This window comes from Myxocyprinus asiaticus, chromosome 3 (genome assembly GCF_019703515.2).
Source record: "Myxocyprinus asiaticus isolate MX2 ecotype Aquarium Trade chromosome 3, UBuf_Myxa_2, whole genome shotgun sequence".
NCBI classification, from domain to species: domain Eukaryota; kingdom Metazoa; phylum Chordata; class Actinopteri; order Cypriniformes; family Catostomidae; genus Myxocyprinus; species Myxocyprinus asiaticus.
The window spans coordinates 36797798-36817364 of NC_059346.1; the positions used below are offsets into that span (position 1 = coordinate 36797798).

At 40.1% G+C, this 19567-nt stretch overlaps 1 protein-coding gene across 17 annotated transcripts in view; it reads right to left on the bottom strand.

Annotated features, from left to right (window-relative positions):
* LOC127427329 (nuclear receptor corepressor 1-like) overlaps positions 1–19567 on the bottom strand; it is a 137778-nt gene that overhangs the window by 39198 nt on the left and 79013 nt on the right. For 12 of the 17 annotated variants that reach the window (XM_051674922.1, XM_051674908.1, XM_051674901.1 and 9 more), the window contains 6 exons: positions 17624–17686; positions 8334–8467; positions 7733–7808; positions 1671–2133; positions 1042–1240; positions 334–523 (listed from right to left, as the gene is read on the bottom strand). In XM_051674922.1, coding sequence (XP_051530882.1) covers positions 334–523; positions 1042–1240; positions 1671–2133; positions 7733–7808; positions 8334–8467; positions 17624–17686 — 1125 coding nt within the window. The remainder of the gene's footprint in view (positions 1–333; positions 524–1041; positions 1241–1670; positions 2134–7732; positions 7809–8333; positions 8468–17623; positions 17687–19567) is intronic. The other 5 variants (XM_051675012.1, XM_051675003.1, XM_051674982.1 and 2 more) reach the window with 2 other exon arrangements.

Genomic DNA, 19567 nt, shown 5'->3' on the forward strand with positions numbered 1-19567 from the left:
TCCCTTCTTCTCTCTCAACACCCTTCAAAAGTCTGTTTTTGAGCCAATTATAAAATTGAGAGTGGGAGGAAAGAGACTAATGACTTCTGTTACTGTCTTTTCTCAAACTTTTCTTTGTAAAGGAGAGTGAATTCATGGGAAAATAGATCAAAGAAACTACATGGACATCACAATCTGTTTGCTTTGTAGCCGTCTCAGTGAGTGATTTTGCAACTTCACTTTTTATTTTTCAGTGCTCTCCACCCTTTAGGGACTGCTCTTTTGGTCATAAGTTATTCCAAAACAAAAAGTGACGGAGACAGTCATGAAAACTGCATTTTCTCTCTGACTCACCTTCTCGGTCCAGTAGAGTGGGACTGTGGGTGGTGACTCGTGCTCTGGGGTCGGACTCATTCAGGTCCAGTCTCTGTTTGTCCTCCTGATGTGCAGACTCATGCACAGCTTTGATTTGGTGCTGTAACATGGCAAAGCCACTCAATGGAGCTCCAACGGGAACACCACTGTGACCGAATGGAGCTGAAACCTAAACAAGCCATTTGGGAAGTGACAGAGAGGTACCGATTCAAATGATGGGCTATGTGCTGGACTGATATAAACCTAAAATACTTACTTTTGAACCTATTTTAGCAAAGATAAACTATTTAAATATTTAATTTTATATTTTAACCGAGCAACTTAAGTGTTGTTGCTTCAGTTCTTCATAATCTCATTAATGCGTTATAATTGGTCTTTGCTATGCAAAACATGGTACATTCTAATAATTTAAAGTTCTGAACGGCCAATCAGGGCCTCAGTTTGAGTACAGATTACATCCATTTCACAGTCACACCACATCGCCACAACAGACAGACGTGCCACAATCTCCGAACAGCACAACTGATCAGCCCAACAGAGTAACCAAACGAACACACTCACTCTTCATGTTTAACAGCATGATTTAACAGATGAAATCAATTGATATATGCTGATTTGTTTGCTGATTGCCGCAGAAGCTAATCACAGCGTGTGTTCTGCGGAGACGGAGATGGAGGCAGGACTCACGTAGCGGGGTGGCTGTGCCCTGTCTCTGTCCAAAGGGGCAAATCTGAATGATAAGTGGGGATAGGGGCTGTGGGGACTGACCATAGGGGGAATGGTGGCGGCCCGCTGCTGTATCTGCTGCATGCTGAGGAGTTTGGCTGAGGGCATGACCACTGAGCCTGAAGCACCCAGCAATGATGGCTTTTCAAGAGAGAAAAGTCTGGCAGAGGAAGGAAGAGACAAAAGAACAAGAAAACAACATGTATAAGCAAATTATACTCAACTGAGAGTTATGTCTAACACTCACTGTGCCATAATCAAGAGCAATTTGTCTGTCCACACTGAATGTAAAACTGCTGTGCAATGTAACACAATCACAGCCAATCAAAAGATATTTGATGTTAAATATACAATGATGTGGAGCAGGACATTTTACAGTGGCCGTGGCTACCCAGCACAACACTACCAAACTATATATCGACAAAATGTCAAAAATATGATTTACATGGCAGAGACATCTTTTACCCAAGGTTTCCATCCCTTTTCCCTGACATTTCCAAGTTTTCCATGACTGTGGGAACCCTGTTTATTATTTGTTGCTTTATCGCATCACGCCTGGTTAGGAAAAAACACGATCTGTGGTTTCTTACCTCTGTCGGTCAGGTTCGGCCTCCACATCCTCGTCTGCACTGCAGGTGGCGCTAGAGTCATTATCCGAGTGGTGCTGCTCCCCCTGTTTCTCCTCTTTATCCTTGACTTCCGGCTCAGTCTTCACCTGCACCAGTCCTCTGTCTCCGCTCGGAGCCGCCATCTCCACATCCTGTGGCTCACTCTTAGGATGGATCTGTGATTCGTACGCCACACGTGCTCGCTCATCCTGTAGAAGTCCGTCTCCTGTTCCTCCTTCTGGACTCTTCTCCACTTTGACTCGCAGCTCGCTGTATGGAGGCTCCTGGCCCTTGCAATCTGCTAAAGAGTCTTTGGTGGTGGCGCCGTCCTGGTCCAAGGCACCTTCCAGAACAGAGCTGGGATTTGTTAGTGAGTCAGATGCTTTGGAGGGATCGGTTTGAGAGGGAGAGGGTGCACTCTCTGTGTCCGAGCTGTTATCAGGATCTGAGGAAAGGAAATGAGTGTATGATTTGGGTGAGATTTACCCATTCTTCATTCAATCGTGTAAAGAGAACACAGAATTTCAAAACCAATCTTTTTAAATCTCTGAAAAGGAAACACAAAGGCAAAGAAGCAGAAAACCCAAACAACCCTGCCGTGACAGAGCACAGGCAGCATTTGAGGTCACCATCGTGGCACAGTGTCACACAATCAAGCTAATGCACTTCTGGACAGCAGTCGCCCTGTGGCTTATAACTACTTTTACACCCTTGCCATGTGATGACACCCACCAGGACCAAGCTTTACCTCCACAGGAAGCCACTACATGCAAAATACATGCTAGTAACACTGCAGATTCCTCATCTACCTGTATCTGTATACCAAAGGCAACAGTGATCCTAATTTAACATGTTTTTCTTTAAGATATATAACAGCCTGTTACTGGCAAAGATTCACTAATTTCACATCACAGAAATTTTCCAGAAGCTTACAGGTCCACACACACAAACAAAAACATGATGTACTTCACTTGCCTGCTTCAGGTTGCAAAGAGCCTCAAAGTTCTGCTCTCAAGACAGCCCAGAGGAGCAGCACACTCAAAGAAACTATTAAGCAACTACTCTTCTCTCCCCACATACAAGTTACCTCTTCAAGTCTCTTTCTCTCCTACATCCCTCTCTCTGAAAATAACTACTCTCTCCCTCATCTTTTATTCCTCTGTGTGAACACTCTTTCTCCACTCTCACAGTCGATCTGTTTCTCTGTCTTTTTTTCACAGAGCAGTGAAGGCTAACCCGCTTTGCTCCAGGAGTACATCGGGCACTACTCCAAAAAGCAGATGGGGGGAAAGAGAGCGAGAAACAAAGAGGTATGAAGGTAGAAGAGAAGGGTGAAAAGCAAAGCATCTACCAACTGACAAGTAACCACAGAAAGCAGACCTGGGCAGAAACTTTGTGACTTTACTCACCGAGAAGCCATATGAATATTTAAAGAAATGAAGGAAAAAGGGCAGGGATGGAGTATATTTCTGTAGCTCAACTGGCAGAGCATTTAGCTACAATGCTAAAGTCATGGGTTTGATTTCCAGGGAATGCATGCACTGATACAATGTATACCTTAAATACACTGTCTGGCCGGAAACAAGTCGCCATTTGGATTTAAATAAGCAGGTACTTAAGAGCCTATGACTGGATCATTATTGCTGTGATTAATATGTTTCAGCTGGCAACAATTCTTTTAACCCTAACTGATGCAGTGTGTAGCTTCTCATTTCTTAAACAACCATGTCAGAAGATGTATCCTGTGGTCGTGGAAAAGATGTTACTGTGTTTCAGAAGGGGCAAATTATCGGCCAGCATCAAGCAAAGAAAACTAAGGAGATTGCTGAAATCAATGGAATTGGGTTAAGAACTGTCCAACACATTATTAAAATCTGGAAGGATAGAGGTGAATCGTCAGCTTTGCAGAAGAAATGTGGTCTAAAAAAAATCTTGACTGATCGTGATCGGAGATCAGTAAAACATTTGGTAAAGTCACATCGTTAAAAATCGACAGTAGAACCCACAGTTATGTTTAATAGTAAAAGTAAGAGCAAGAAAGCCACTTGTTAGTGAGGCTAATTGGAAAAAACGACTTCAATTTGCTAGGGAGCATAAAGCCTGGACTGTGAAGCAACGGAAAAAGGTCATGTTGTCTGATGAGTCCAGATTTACCTTATACCAAAGCGATGGGCACGTCAGGGTAAGAAGGTAAGCGCAGGAAGTGAAGCACCCGTCATGCATAGTGCCGACTGTACAAGCCTCTGGAGGCAATGTTATGATCTGGGGTTGCTTCAATTGGTCAGGTCTAGTCTCAGCAACCTTATGCGGCAATAAAATGAAGTCAGCTGACTACCTGAATGTACTGAATGACCATGTTATCCCATCAATGGATTTTTTCCTCCCTGACGGCACAGGCATATTCCAGGACGACAATGCTAAGATTCATCGAGCTCAAATTGTGAAAGAGTGGTTCAGGGAGCATGAGGAATTATTTTTACACATGAATTGGCCACCACAGATTCCTGACCTTAACCCCCCTGGAAGTCTTTGGGATGTGCTTAAGAAGACTTTACGGAGTAGTTCGACTCTCCCATTATCAATACAAGATCTTGGCCAAAATACAACTCTGGATGGAAATAAATGTTGTGACGTTGCATTAGGTTGTCGAAACAATGCCACTACGAATGTGTGCCGTAATCAAAGCTAAAGGCGGTCCAATGAAATATTAAGAGTATGTGACTTTTTTTGGGGCCAGGCAGTGTACACTGTAACTCACCTATGGTTTGCTAAATGAATAAATAAATAAATATGGGAGGAGAAAGTGGGTGTAGAGACAGAGAGAGGGATGATATGGATAAAAGATTGCTATGACCAGGTAAATCATGAAAAGAAAAATAAATTACTTAAGAGGTAGATAGGAAAAGAGAAGGATCGGAAGAGGATGGGGTGGGCAGTCACAACAGATCAAACAAGTTGAAGCACTCTGTTTTCTTCAAGCACACTTTCTTGAGGCTTTAAAGCCAGAGAACACTTACATAAGTGCGAGCCTGACTGTCAGAATTAGTCCAGATCCCTTATCCCTTCTCTATATTCCCTCTCCATCCACTCACTTTTTTGTGTTTCGTTCTTATTGACTCTCTGCCTCTCCCCCACCCTCCTGGTTCTCTCCTCATTTGCTCCCGATTCTCACTCATTAAGAGTACACACGGAAGTAGAGGGAGGATGCTGACCTCTGTTGCTGTGCACTGCGGTCTGGGGTTTTGCTGTCAGATCTAATCAAACGCAATGCAGTCAGACAGGTCAGCACACTGCACTTTTGCTCTCTCACTTTATCCCGCTCTTTTCTGTGTCTGTCTCTTTCTCGGCTCTTTACATTACATTTCCGCTCTTTTTCTTCCTCTCGACTTGAATAGTCTCAGGATTTATGGGTAAGAGAGAAAGATAATGACAGTGGTGGGTTTCAGGGTGTTTGGCTGGGCATTAGAGCTTATGTTTGAACCAGATGGGTGTTTGAGAGTAAAACATATATTATAAAGCGGATAGTTCTGAGTAAATTCCAACTGAATGAGCAGCATTTGAAGACACAGCTATGTCAATATATAACTATATAATTTATTGCTGCTGCTTAATTATTACAAATTAAAGGAATTATTACAAATTAAGAAGCAAATTTCTTTATTGAACATTGGTGTCTTTTTCACAGTGCTGTTGCCATCATTTCATAAAAGCAATAAGCGACTTGAGTCTAGGTCTTAAGCAAAATATTTTAATAGTACGATATCCTATTACATTGTCAACACCCTAGCCCCCACTACAGAGGGATTGGTGATTATTTTTGCTTTATTAATTTTTCTTAAATTCAATTTATTTATTGAAACTTAAAAGATATTTCTTAAGTCGAATTGCACTTCAAACGAAACAAAAAGCAATTAAAATAAAGTGGTAAAAAAAATCATAACCACCTCACAAAATCAAAACATTTACTAACTTCCCTTTTTACTGTCTTACAAGTATCCATCTACGACAACAGGTGGAAAATTACCAAAACAAATTAAGATGCTGCTTAAAGAAAATGAAATCTAAATTTTAGGTTCAAGGTGAATGTGTTTTTGTATTATTTTACAATGTAATCACTTTCATTTTTGTTTCATAAACAATGTTTTCCCCAAGCAAATCGTAAGGTTGTTTAATGGGGTCTATGCACACTATAATTTTATTTCAAAAGAAAACTTTAGCTTAATTCCAGGGCCTGCAAATTAATAACTTTTCTTTATGGAGTTGATGATTAATACAAGTTGATATCACAAAGCAATGTGTTTTGAATAACATTTGAAAAGTTTTTTCAAAAATGACTGACGTTTCAGATCACTTTCTATCATAATGACATTTCATCTTTTCCTGACAGGCTGTATTTCCTTAAAAATGACATTTTTAATATACGTGCTGTTTTTATCTAGTTGCTAAGATATGGCATATTTGTTACAAGTCATGTCTGAGTCTAGAGCAGGGGTACTCAATAGGCCCGAAGGACAATTAAATCCGGACCGAGCTCTGAAGCTTTGTGCTAGTTATCTGACACCTGGCTAAGTGATTATGCAAGCATACGTGTATTCGCCCATGGAGCGGTAATAAATAGCGTTCAGTGCTAGAGAGAAATTTTTCTCTCTAGAGCGGGAATAAAGCACGTTCAGCGCTACTCACTTTATTCCCGCTCTGTGCACGTTGCCTCTCTCCCCGCTATAGACATGAGGCGCCGCATAAAGCCTAATTTACTGTACGTACGAGTTGCAGGTGCGGTTATTTTAACAACAGTAGTGGAGACACCGTTACAGATACTGGCACCTTTCGCTTAAACACACTGCAGAAAACAAAAATTAAGTAAAGTGAAACTATCTTCATCTGTCTGATATGTGATTCAGCCGGTTCAGCTAAGTCAGGTTTGTGTCAGGACAAGTTAACGTGCTGCCTTAAGACTATACATTTTCCATCTAAATGTAGCTTCATTAATCAGCATGTTATGAGCCTTTCATAATAAACAGATTTTTGTTCTAATTTTGTGAAAATTAAGCAGCGATGTCATCATGGCAAGGAAAGCCTATTTATCCTTAAATTAATCAAACAGATATTTAATGCTTCACTGTTATGTAAATTGTTTGTTTGATGTTAGTAGATTCTCACTTTAAGGAAAATATAAAAATGGTGCATTCAGGCTTTTACATTTTCTCTCAGGGGACACCCCTGAACCCACAGTATTTTATCTGGCAAAAGGCCTCCTATGTCCCATACATGGGTATAGATTCTGAATGTAAAAATATTTAAACAAAACTGGACTGCTGTCATTCAGCTTCAAAACAAACTGTTGATCTTATCTTTTAATATTCATATCCAAGTGCCCTCGAATGATGAAATATTTTAATCTTTTGGTAGAAAAGATCTCTCAGACCCCACTAGCTGTCTCTGGGCCCCCAATGTCCTCATCAGGAATTTTTTTTTTTTCTTTTTTTTTTTACAAAGTACTATTGCTGTCAACACGGCAAGTTATAAAAAACTATTAAAAAAAAGATACATAATTTCCTAGCCATATAACTACTGACACCATGTAAGCTACATACTATCCGGACCTTTGCTGGGAAGGAAATATAGAGACCGGACCTCTTGGAACTTTAATTGAGTACCCCTGGTCTAGAGAGTAGGTTATAACTAGAAAATGTTTCATGCTATTCAAGGAACTTGTTGGCAGTGAAAGGACACAATCGGCCTTTTTAATCCGTAATACTTTTAACGTTTTAATATTTTGATTATTTTGATCTAAAAATGCAAGTGCATGATAACTATTGGGCTAATATTTAATTTATTTTGGGACTTCACAGCTCTATGGTTTTGTCATTTGCTGATATTGTTGATCATCGTCTGTCAATGACTGTAGCAATCTGCATCAATCCAGCCCTACTTAAGTCCCTACGTTACCAAAGAACTTTATGCCTAGCAAGATGTAAACTCACTGTAATGCATGCTCTCTTGTGGATTAATGCTTTATTTGACCACAAATAGAACAAACTTACCATCACTCTCCTCATCATCATCAGGCGCGGGGTCACTCTGTGACGAGTCTCGATTTCCACGGAGCCGCCTGGAACCCTGCACATGACAACACAAGAGGTACAAAAACCATCAGATATGCATAGATATGTGCTGCACTCAAGTCAAAATTTCAAATAAAAATGTCTTTGTAAGTAGTTGTTAAAGAAACTTCTGATCCATAATGGCATGATTAATGTTTATTCATAATGAGACACTTGCATACAAGATTTGCTTCCTAATAAAGGCCAAAAGACCGTTGTGGAGGTAGATGCCATATTGGAATTTATGAGGATGAAAATGAGGCTGTGAGGGATAGATTTATAGTCTTTACAATGGCCTAGATCACATCTAAATTTTTTTTGTCTACACAGTGTTGTCAGATGAACAATCAACGGCAATTTCAACAAATGTACAACCCATTGAAGAAACTGTACTGTACCTCATTTTCATTCTCGTCAAAAAGTTTAATATGGCGCTACTCTGAATAAGGTCCATAAAACTATCCATGTACAGAAATTAACAGTATGCAACTGGAATTTTAGTTTGGATAGTTAGTTAGATTCATGAATGCTATTTCTGTACCTTGTGTTGCTGTAGTAGATTGTCTAGGTTGTGCCGTCTCTTGTAGTTGAAGTAGAAGTTCTTACACTGAGCTTCACTCTTACTGCCTACCTTCTTAGCAATGGCTGACCAGTTCCTACCATGTTCAACTAGCCCTGTATTGAAGAGTGAGAGCACCATGAGTGGTTAAGAAGCAATCTAGAAAAAATATCCAGAAGTGCGGGACGTTTCATGCTGTAGATTTAAAAGTGTTGGCTCAGATGAATCTCTGCATGTTTTTATGCTCTAGATTCAGTAGGGGGCAGCACTGCCACTGAAATGCACTACAGAAAGAAACACTGTCCAAATAATTTAGAAAAGTGTTTGGTCCGCATCGGCGGAAAATGTCACATACGAGAACAGCTAACGGTACCGAAAGTCATGAAAATCATGACCCTTCTGAACAAGAACTGGTTTTGGGCTCCCAACCCTAGCTATTTACCATCTATCAACACCATGTGAACATGGCTGGGTTTCAGTCAGAACTGACAGTGCCACTCATTCGGCCTCATTGGTGCAGATAATCCTGCCATCTTAGCAGGAATGGATGAACTTGTTAAGGCAGGACGTGCAGGGCAACATGAGGTTCAGACAGCCTGATTAGCTGAACTCCTGATGAGCAGAATTATCTGATTTCTGAGTATTCAACAAGAAAACACATTAGTGTTATTATTATTACTTCAGGTTGCACAGGATACAATTCAATTACCAATATGAGGTTAAGAAATCAGAAAGAGGTAGCTAAACAAAAGCTACACTACCTCTAAAGCTAGCGACACACAAACCGACTTCAAAGAGCTTAATAAGAGTAGGGGATGACAAACTGACAATTGCTGCTGAAATTTTGCCATTTCTGACCTATTTTGGCACCAACTTAACACTTAGGCCAAAAAATTATTTTACACAAGTGGGCATACACAGATAAGATCGCCTGGGCAATGCATTGTCAACATGCGGTCCGGTTGAACATGCTTGACGTGCGTTTTTGCATTACTGCTGTAGACTGTAACAATGCTACTAGGCAGTTCCAGTAAAGATGATCCAACCCCAAAATGAGTTAACCAAACATTTTAACTAATGCTCTAAAAGCAAAAAAGTTGCCCAATTTAGATGCCCAATTCTCCACTGCTACATCTACTGTCTCCACCAATTTGTATGCATGTTGTTTTAAACCCAGCCACGGTCTTGTTAGTCGTTAACACTCAAAGCTCCTGGATGTACAACTAAGAACCACAAGTCCGTGAATGACACTGAGGTTTTAGAGTGATTTTCATAAGCTCCTTGACAAATGTTAACTGAAAAAAGTGAGAAAAAATTTATTTCACACTATCAGCCCTTTATGTGCAACCCCATGGACTGGCTAGGGTCTTCACCCATTAGAGTTCTGGTACTGATGCTCTGAGGTGTAACTGCTTTTAGCTAAACAATGACTGAATCAGTAATCACTTTTTGTAGAAGTTGCCCACAGTGTGCTGGAAAGGAGGCCACAACTAGCACCATGAGGCAAAATGAAAGTGTGTGTTGTATACTGAATGAGTACAGGATTAAATCATAGCAAACAACACGATTCAAGATCAACAACCCTTGAGCCACAGTGGTTTATGGCACGTGCTGTCCTTGATTCAACCTTGATTTTCTTTGTTATCTCTCTCCTGGAGTTGTGTGGCAGAGTAAAACCTGGTTTATGCTTGCTGCGTCTGTACAAGCATGATGGTGCGCACATAAAAAAAGACGCCATTGTAGTGCTTGAGGCAGAAAACATTGCCTCCACTTCAGATCCAGATTTTTGTCAGCATTTACATATGCTTCAACCCCATTGGACAAATTTGTGGGAAGTATGGCTGAGCACATGCCAGATACTCTGAGACAAAGAACTACAATAAATAAGGTAAAAAGCAAAAATATTTAAACTACACAGTGGCATTGTGGGTTAAAGTTCATCAGTTGTTCTTGTTTAGAAAGAGTATAAATATTCTCGGCCAAACTGGCATGTAACATTGACTCAAACAATGAGTTTAAGGCCAGAAATTCTGTTTGACCGACCAATGGCAGAAGAGTGTTCAGGGAACCGTATCATTTTATTTTTATTTTTTATGTTTGGTGACACTAACGTTGTGGAAACTATACTTCACCTTTTACTACTTCAAACAATTACTAGAGAACTCAGTGTGGAGTTCCCCTAGTGCAGAGTCATGTTAGGCTGTCCTGAACTGTGCAGTGAACAGTGAACTTCAAGGCTCACCAGAGGTCTGTGCACCAACAAATAGTAAACCTGTAGATACAGGGAAAGACATGCACACACGCACACAAACACACACGCAAACGCACACGTTTCTCAATGGACTGAACTTCCGCTTTATAGAAGAGAGGACTGAAAAAGAACAAAGAAAGAGGAAGGAGAAGAAAAGCACAAAGATAACCGTATTCTGGCCTGAGAACACTTGTGCAAACTCTAATGCTTTAAAAAGCACTAAAGGGTAAGCTTGTGTAAATGCTTCTGTGAGTGTTTAATTTTTTATTAATACAAACATTTATTACACTTAAATATGTTTATTTGTCTGTGTGTGTGCATGCAAATTTAACTCCTACAGCCAAGGCCAAATGTATTGGCAGTGACATAAATTTTGTGTTTTGCAAAGTTTGCTGCTTCAGTATTTGTAGATAATTTTTTCACGTTTCTATGGTATACTGGAAAACAATGATAAACATTTCGTAAGTTTTAAAGGCTTTTATTGGCAAAAACATTCAATATATGCAATATTTCAATGAGTCAATATTTACAGTGTTAACCCTTGTTCTTCATAACCTCTGCAATTCGCTCTGGCATGCTGGATATCAGCTTCTGGGCCAAATCCTGACTGATGGCGATCCATTCTTGCCTTATTAGTGCTCGGAGTTGATCACAATTTGTGGGCTTCTGCTTGTCCACTCGCCTTTTGAGGATTGACCACAGGTTCTCTATAGGATTAAGATCTGAGGAGTTGCCTGGCCACGGATCCAAAATTTCAATGTAATGATCTCCGAGCCACTTCATTATCACTCTTGCCTTGTGACATAGTGCTCCATCATGCTGGAAAATGCACAGATCATTACCAAACTGCTCCTAGATAGTTGGGAGAAGTTGCTCTTGCAGGACGTTTTGATACCATTCTTTATTCATGGCAGTGTTTTTGGGCAGAATTGTGAGAGAGCCCACTCCCTTGGATGAAAAGCAACCCCACACATGGACACTCCGGACAATCGATTTTCCAGATGTCCCAAACAGTCGGAAGGGGGCTTCAGAGAAAATAACTTTGCACCAGTCTTCTGTTGTCCAATCCTTGTACTTCCTGCAGAATCAGTCTGTCCTTTATGTTTTTCTTGGAGAAAAATGACTTCTTTAAAGCCCTTCTTGACACCAGGCCGCTGTCCAAAAGTCTTCACCTCACTGTGCATGCAGATGCACTCACACCCACCTGCTGCCAATATTGAGCAAGCTCTGCACTGGTGGTGACATGATTCCGTAGCTCCCTCCTCAGGAGGAGACGGTCCTAGCGCTTGCTGGACACTCTGGGACGTCCTGAAGCCTTCTTCGCAGCCTTCTTTGCAGTTGAACCTCTCTTCTTGAAGTTCTTGATGATCCGGTAAATGGTTCTTTCAGGTGCAATATTCTTTGCAGCAATTTCCTTGCATGTGAGGCCATTTTGATGCAAAGCGATGATGGCTGCACATCTTTCTTTGGAGGTAACCATTGCTAACAAGAACACAATGATTGGAAGCACTTCTTCCCTCCTTTTATAGCAATCAGTCTGCTCTTATAATCCAATCAGAATGATAGTGATTTCACCTGACTAGTACTCGTTCTCTCTTTCCCGGGTGCTGCTGATATGATTAATGAAATGATGTTAGCTGGTCATTTTGTGCCAGGGACAAAAAACTGTGAAATTTGGGTTTTTGTGATAGTTCATTTTTTTGGCCAATGAAGCTTTTTGCAATTATTTAAAATGCATCTGATCACTCTGCACAATAATCTAGAAACAATGTGAATCAACACCACAACAACTGAAGCAGCAAACTTTGCGAAATACAAAATTTATGTCACTGCCAATACTTTTGGCCATGGCTGTACAAACACTATCATCATATCTTACAAATGTAAGTGTATATATTAGGGCTGGGGAATTTAACACGTTGATTTCTGCAATTAATTGTTGACTGTTTAATGCAATAAAAAATATAAAAAATGAAATTAAAGCAGTATCCGTTTCTAGTTTCACTTCCTTTTACTAAAATTGGCATATATACATTTTCAGGAGGTAAATGCTCGACTTGACTGCACATCCTAGCACATTAACTGATTGTGTGAAGCAGTGCACGCTTATTACACGCGACGCATGGTCCGGTTATAATAAACACGGGAGCGTATTTACTGTATGAAGAATGGAGACTTCACCCTCAAGTAGTATGCCAGGTTTGGAAGAGATACGGGCAAGCTATGGAAATGCTCACAGTATGTGTCCACTGGTGCGTTTTGAGCAGTGCTGAGCAGGCGTTTTCAATTCTTTCCTATGAAGTCGAGCGCCACGCTCGCGTGGGGAATTGTGGGATTGAACGCGGATTATTTAATTATAGATCAAGCCTTGAGAACAGCCAAGGACATTAAAAAGTTGAGAAATGAGCAAAGTTATGCAAATGAGATGCGGAAAACAGCAGGCAGCAGCCAATCACAAACAGCTGAAGCAGTGACGTCTGTCATAAGCGCTTCAGCATATGAAAATAATACGTTTCTGCTGGATTCATTGCTTTAATCACATCATTTTGTTTAATTCAGACTAACAGACTAACAAACAGACTTCAAATGGTGATTCCATGCATTCATTGTGGCAATACTGTGGCTGGGTGCGCAAAAGTTTAATAAATCGACACTGTATACCAGGGGTCTGCCAACTTTTTGACATGGAGTGCCATTTTTTATTTTCCTGGTCAATGACTGTTGTTGTTGTTACTGATCATGAAATTGTTTGGAATCTTAAATATTTCTTATATTATGTCATTGCAATCATGTAATCACTAGCATGCAAGCAATAGCAAGGGAGCAGGCTATTTTATTTATATGACTTTTTCGCACCTGCAGTCCAATCTACATCTTGATATAATCCTTCCTCATGATCACGCAGCGTGTTTTCATAAGCTGAATGGGAGGCTAAACACTATTAAAAGTGTGACGAGACTCACGTGTGCAAGCCATTCGCGCATCACAAGCTGATCAACTATTTAGCCCTTTTCTGTGAATTGCACCCGCAAAATCCTAAAACTTTATTTCCAGGTTTAATTTATATTTTGAATAGATTTTTGAACCCAACAATGTGGGTTTGCTTTCTCTTTTAATCGTTTCATGTAATTTTGAGTGTGACCATGGTTTAAGGAGGGTGTACCTGTATGCTGGGTTGGAAATCTCAAGGATTAATAGTGGTGTTTTCTTTATTACATCAAGTGTTGTTCTGAAAGCAAAAAGAAACAAATTAAACACAGAATGTAGGCTGTCATCCGCGCAGCCTGACCGAAGCAAAGTTGGCGCGATTACTCGCACGACTAACCGAACATGAAGCGCTGCCGGCTCATGATGCGCGAATGGCTTGCACGCACTAATAATGCATTGGTGATGTACACTTAAGTTTATATTGCCAATAAAGCTTAATAGGAATTGAATCTGCCCATTTGATCCTATTATTGAAGTCCACTGGAAAACTACACAAGATTGTGCCAAACATTTAATTTCAGCATGTCAACTAATTTTATGGCATGTACATACAGGTGCATCTCAATAAATTATGTCGTGGAAAAGTTCATTTATTTCAGTAATTCAACTCAAATTGTGAAACTCGTGTATTAAATAAATTCAATGCACACAGACTGAAGTAGTTTAAGTCTTTGGTTCTTTTAATTGTGATGATTTTGGCTCACATTTAACAAAAACCCACCAATTCACTATCTCAACAAATTAGAATACATCATAAGACCAATAAAAAAAAAAATATTTTTAGTGAATTGTTGGCCTTCTGGAAAGTATGTTCATTTACTGTATATGTACTCAATACTTGGTAGGGGCTCCTTTTGCTTTAATTACTGCCTCAATTTGGCGTGGCATGGAGGTGATCAGTTTGTGGCACTGCTGAGGTGGTATGGAAGCCCAGGTTTCTTTGACAGTGGCCTTCAGCTCATCTGCATTTTTTGGTCTCTTGTTTCTCATTTTCCTCTTGACAATATGGGGTTCAGGTCTGGTGAGTTTGCTGGCCAGTCAAGCACACCAACACCATGGTCATTTAACCAACTTTTGGTGCTTTTGGCAGTGTGGGCAGGTGCCAAATCCTGCTGGAAAATGAAATCAGCATCTTTAAAAAGCTGGTCAGCAGAAGGAAGCATGAAGTGCTCCAAAATGTCTTGGTAAATGGGTGCAGTGACTTTGGTTTTCAAAAAACACAATGGACCAACACCAGCAGATGACATTGCACCCCAAATCATCACAGACTGTGGAAACTTAACACTGGACTTCAAGCAACTTGGGCTATGAGCTTCTCCACCCTTCCTCCAGACTCTAGGACCTTGGTTTCCAAATGAAATACAAAACTTGCTCTCATCTGAAAAGAGGACTTTGGACCACTGGGCAACAGTCCAGTTCTTCTTCTCCTTAGCCCAGGTAAGTCACCTCTGACGTTGTCTGTGGATCAGGAGTGGCTTAACAAGAGGAATACGACAACTGTAGCCAAATTCCTTGACACGTCTGTGTGTGGTGGCTCTTGATGCCTTGACCCCAGCCTCAGTCCATTCCTTGTGAAGTTCACCCAAATTCTTGAATCGATTTTGCTTGACAGTCCTCATAAGGCTGCGGTTCTCTCGGTTGGTTGTGCATCTTTTTCTTCCACACTTTTTCCTTCCATTCAACTTTCTGTTAACATGCTTGGATACAGCACTCTGTGAACAGCCAGCTTCTTTGGCAATGAATGTTTGTGGCTTACCCTCCTTGTGAAGGGTGTCAATGATTGTCTTCTGGACAACTGTCAGATCAGCAGTCTTCCCCATGATTGTGTAGCCTAGTGAACCAAACTGAGAGACCATTTTGAAGGCTCAGGAAACCTTTGCAGGTGTTTTGAGTTGATTAGCTGATTGGCATGTCACCATATTCTAATTTTTTGAGATAGTGAATTGGTGGGCTTTTGTTAAATGTGAGCCAAAATCATCACAGTTAAAAGAACCAAAGACAAACTAGTTCAGTCTGTGTGCACTGAATTTATTTAATACACGAGTTTCACAATTTGAGTTGAATTACTGAAATAAATTAACTTTTCCACGACATTCTAATTTATTGAGATGCACCTGTATACTTGTACCAAAGATTTATAGCTTTTCATTTTTTTAATGCATAATTTATACTATTTACAAGTATTTACATTGATTTGATTTGTAGAACACGTGCTAAAAATCAGTACTGTCTTTTTACAGAACTGTAAAAAGCATCTGTAAATGAGCACATACTAACGAGAGAGGTCTAGAATCGCTTCTTTACCTCATCTGTGCAATTCATGATTTGAATTAAATGTTTTTTTTTTTGTTGTTTTTTTTTTTTTATCAACAACTGACTGTAAACAACAAAGGATATTTAAAAGAGACATTATTCAATGGCAAATGGATTGCGTGGGTCTCATTTTTGGACACATTACAAGGAATGAAAGAAACCAGACACGAACCCTCAACACGCAGTAAAAGATCTTGCTTCACCGCTATACTAAAATGACTGGTGAGGGAAATCTAAACTTTTACCAGCCAGTGGCTGATCAACAATTTAGTTGCATGATGTGAAATTTGGTCTCTTATGAGATTGATTTACTCGCATTATAGAGAGTTGCCCATATAGTAAAAGATTGATCTTGGAATTTAAGAATCGAGATCATTCAAATGAAGATCGCAATGCATTGGAAAATCTATATTTTTACCCAGTTCTAACTGGCATAGGCCGTTTTAAATAGGTCAGTTGTGCAGCCTTAAATGGACATCATACTTATGTCTCAGAGATCAAAGTTTGGTAGTTTCAAAGCATTTTATACTGTTTCACCACATCATATTAATGCCACTTTCTGGATTTTCATCAATGTGAAAATTAAAAAAAAAAAAAAATTTATTTTTTAAACTATGGAGGTCCAACCCTCTATTCTGTGGGTATTACTGTTTCTGAATTGTGCATTGTCACATCATAAAGCTTCAACTGAATTATTAATAAATAGTAAAATGTTTGAAATACGATGATAAAAAGTTTTGGTTTGGTTGCGAACTTTGTATGGCAGATAAACAATGCAATTTCCATAAAATAAGCTCCTTGATGAAAGTAAATTATATACCTAAATGAATAACACGGAGTATTTATGCTAAGGCGGACATTTACATTGAATTGCCCTTTTGATTTTTTTTCCTGTAATTCCCATCATTCTCAAGGGTGATTTTTTTTGTATTCTCAGTGTAATACAGTAAGTTTTACAAAGATTTTTTAAGTTTGAATCAATATAATTGAAGGCAGAAAAACAAATACCACTATGATGTACAAAAAGTTAAATTCTAAATTTTGTTTATATTACATTAATAAAAATGAAAAAAAATTTATAGTTCGCATTATTTTCAGCATGAAAATGTCAAAATGTAAAACATCTTAATGGTCCTAATATGAGGGTTCTCATAATTCTTTATGTAAAACAATGTCTTATTTCCTTCTTTTGATTTTGGGTTGAAATGTGACCTGGACATGTTTTGTAAAATGTATTTAAAAAAAGCTTTCACTAAAACCCCAGCAAGCTTTTCTATTCCAAGACGAACATTTGTCCTTAAACACAGGAGTAGTTTAGAATGCTGGGTTTATTCACAGTCTTTAGGTTCTTCCTCTAAAGTTTCTAGTGTGTCAAATGGTCACAAAGTTACTTTAGTTTCTTCTGTACAGTCCTGATATGAATTGATCACTACAAAGAGGATGCTCACAAACCCACATTAACCCAACCAACTTCCCCCAATACATGAAAACACGGAAAACAACAGAGACAGAGACTAAAAAAAAAAAATTTTTTTTTTAAAAAAGACAGAGAGAGAGACAGAGAGAGAGAGAGAGAGAGAGAGAGAGAGAGAGAGAAAGTGTGGTGGAGTGTTTGTTCATGTGTGAAGATGAGATCAGACAGAGCCAATTAAAAAACAGAGAAAGAGAGAAGGAGTGGGGCAAGAGAGTGCACAAAGATTAAGTAGAAGTCAAGCAGTACCTTTTTTGGCAAACTCCATCTCCTCCTCCGTCCAGCGAGATGTCTCTCCAGCTTCAACTGCGCCTGTAGTGACACACCATCGTCAGCAACAACAGTGAGCAATAACTCACCCAGTTCTACATGACATGGCTCATCTCACATCCTCCCTCTCAGTCGGTTTACACTCACGGGCTGCAAAGAGACCTACTACCTCCCTCACCCTATCTCTCGCACTTACCCGATTTCTGTCCTTTGCCCTGTTTATTGCTTTCCCTTCCTTGTGCTCTCTGGACACAACTCTACAGTCTCACCTCTCTCTTTCTCCAGTCTCTCTCTCTCTCTTGGAAAGCCCAGTCAGCTGATCTCAGACAGTGGAGGAGTGCACAAGCACCACCCTTTTGGATCCAAGACCAACCCACACACACTCACGCACTCACACACGCATTCACACATGCACTCACACATGCACTCACACATGCACTCACACACACATATCATTAGGCAGTCTGTCTCATAACAGTAACTGAGCTGAACCAAGCAACGCAACAACCCCTCCCTACGTAATTTCCACTCAACTACAGTGAGACAGCGCAGTAGAGATAAAGCCCATGCTCACTCTCCCTCCCTTTCTGAGGTTCTCCTTGAGATTGACTAAACACTACGACAGATTTAGCACAGTGTGAACCTCTGACATTTATGCAAGAGTGCGAGTGTGTGTCTCCACAGTGTTTAGATGACTTGTGCAGGACGTCTCCACTAAAACTCTTCAAATAAACAGCTTTTTGGTAACCCACTAGACATCATTTACATTACCCCATGACCCCTGAGTGCAAGTGCGTTATGCTTGTACAATCATACTTTGCGCGTTTGTCTTGTTGATCAGGGTTTAGACATGGAATCAGAGCTTTAGATCAGATGCATCTGCCTCTTAACTTTTAAAGTGGTAGTTCAGCCAAAAATGAAAATTCTGTGATCATTTAATAATCCCTCATGTTGATCCAAACTTATATGACTCTGGTGAATGGTGGCTAATATCATGCCTTATCTCCATGTTCCAAAGAAAGTCAGTCACACAGGTTTGGAACAACATGAGGGTGAGTGAATGATGACAATGTACATTTTTGGGTGAACAATCCCTTTAACCCCCTTGTAACAAGTTTACAAATGCATGAAAAGAACTTGCACAAACACTGAGAACCCCAGAGATAAAATCAAGCTCTGGCACAAATCCCATCAGAGTTCGGCCCCTCTTCTCAATCACAAGGCATTACAGAGTCATCTTTTCTCATACAAACCATGAGGGTTTGAGGTTTAACAGCATTACTGGCCCATCTGATCACAATATACTCAGCAGAAGGGAGTGGAGATGATGGAGGTGGAACAGGAGATGGGAATCAGTCTGTCTCTGAACAGCGGGAAAGACAAAATACGAGCAGCAACCACTCTACACTGTAAGGCGCAGTAATTAGCCTCAGTTGACACTTTCTGACATGGACATCAACTGTGTTTAGTGGCAAACGTAATTAGCATTAGTTACCTAACAAAACTCAAATGAAACAATCAGGCCAGTCTTTCATTACACTTTTTCATTACACAAACTCCTTCCGAGACTCGCCGCGTTTACCTGCCTCTCATTATTATCTCCATGGCGATCCCTCCACCCGCTGTCACTATGGCAACATAAACTCGGAGACCTTGAGAGTCTAGCGTTGGGTGGCAGGAAGAAGAGAAGGGATTCGGAGATAGGAAGGAAGGGAGCAAAAGAGCAACAGGGAAAAAAAATGAAGAAGAAAAGAGCAGAAAGGATAGGATGAGAGTGAGTGCAAAAGGAATAAACACTAAAATTAAGAGAAAAGCTCTGGATGTCATAACAGTTTGAGATCAGATGAAAAATGGTGCTGAAGAGCTGTGGTTTTGTTCTCCAGGCTGTGATGGAGATCAAAAGCCTCAACTAATCAGAGTCCC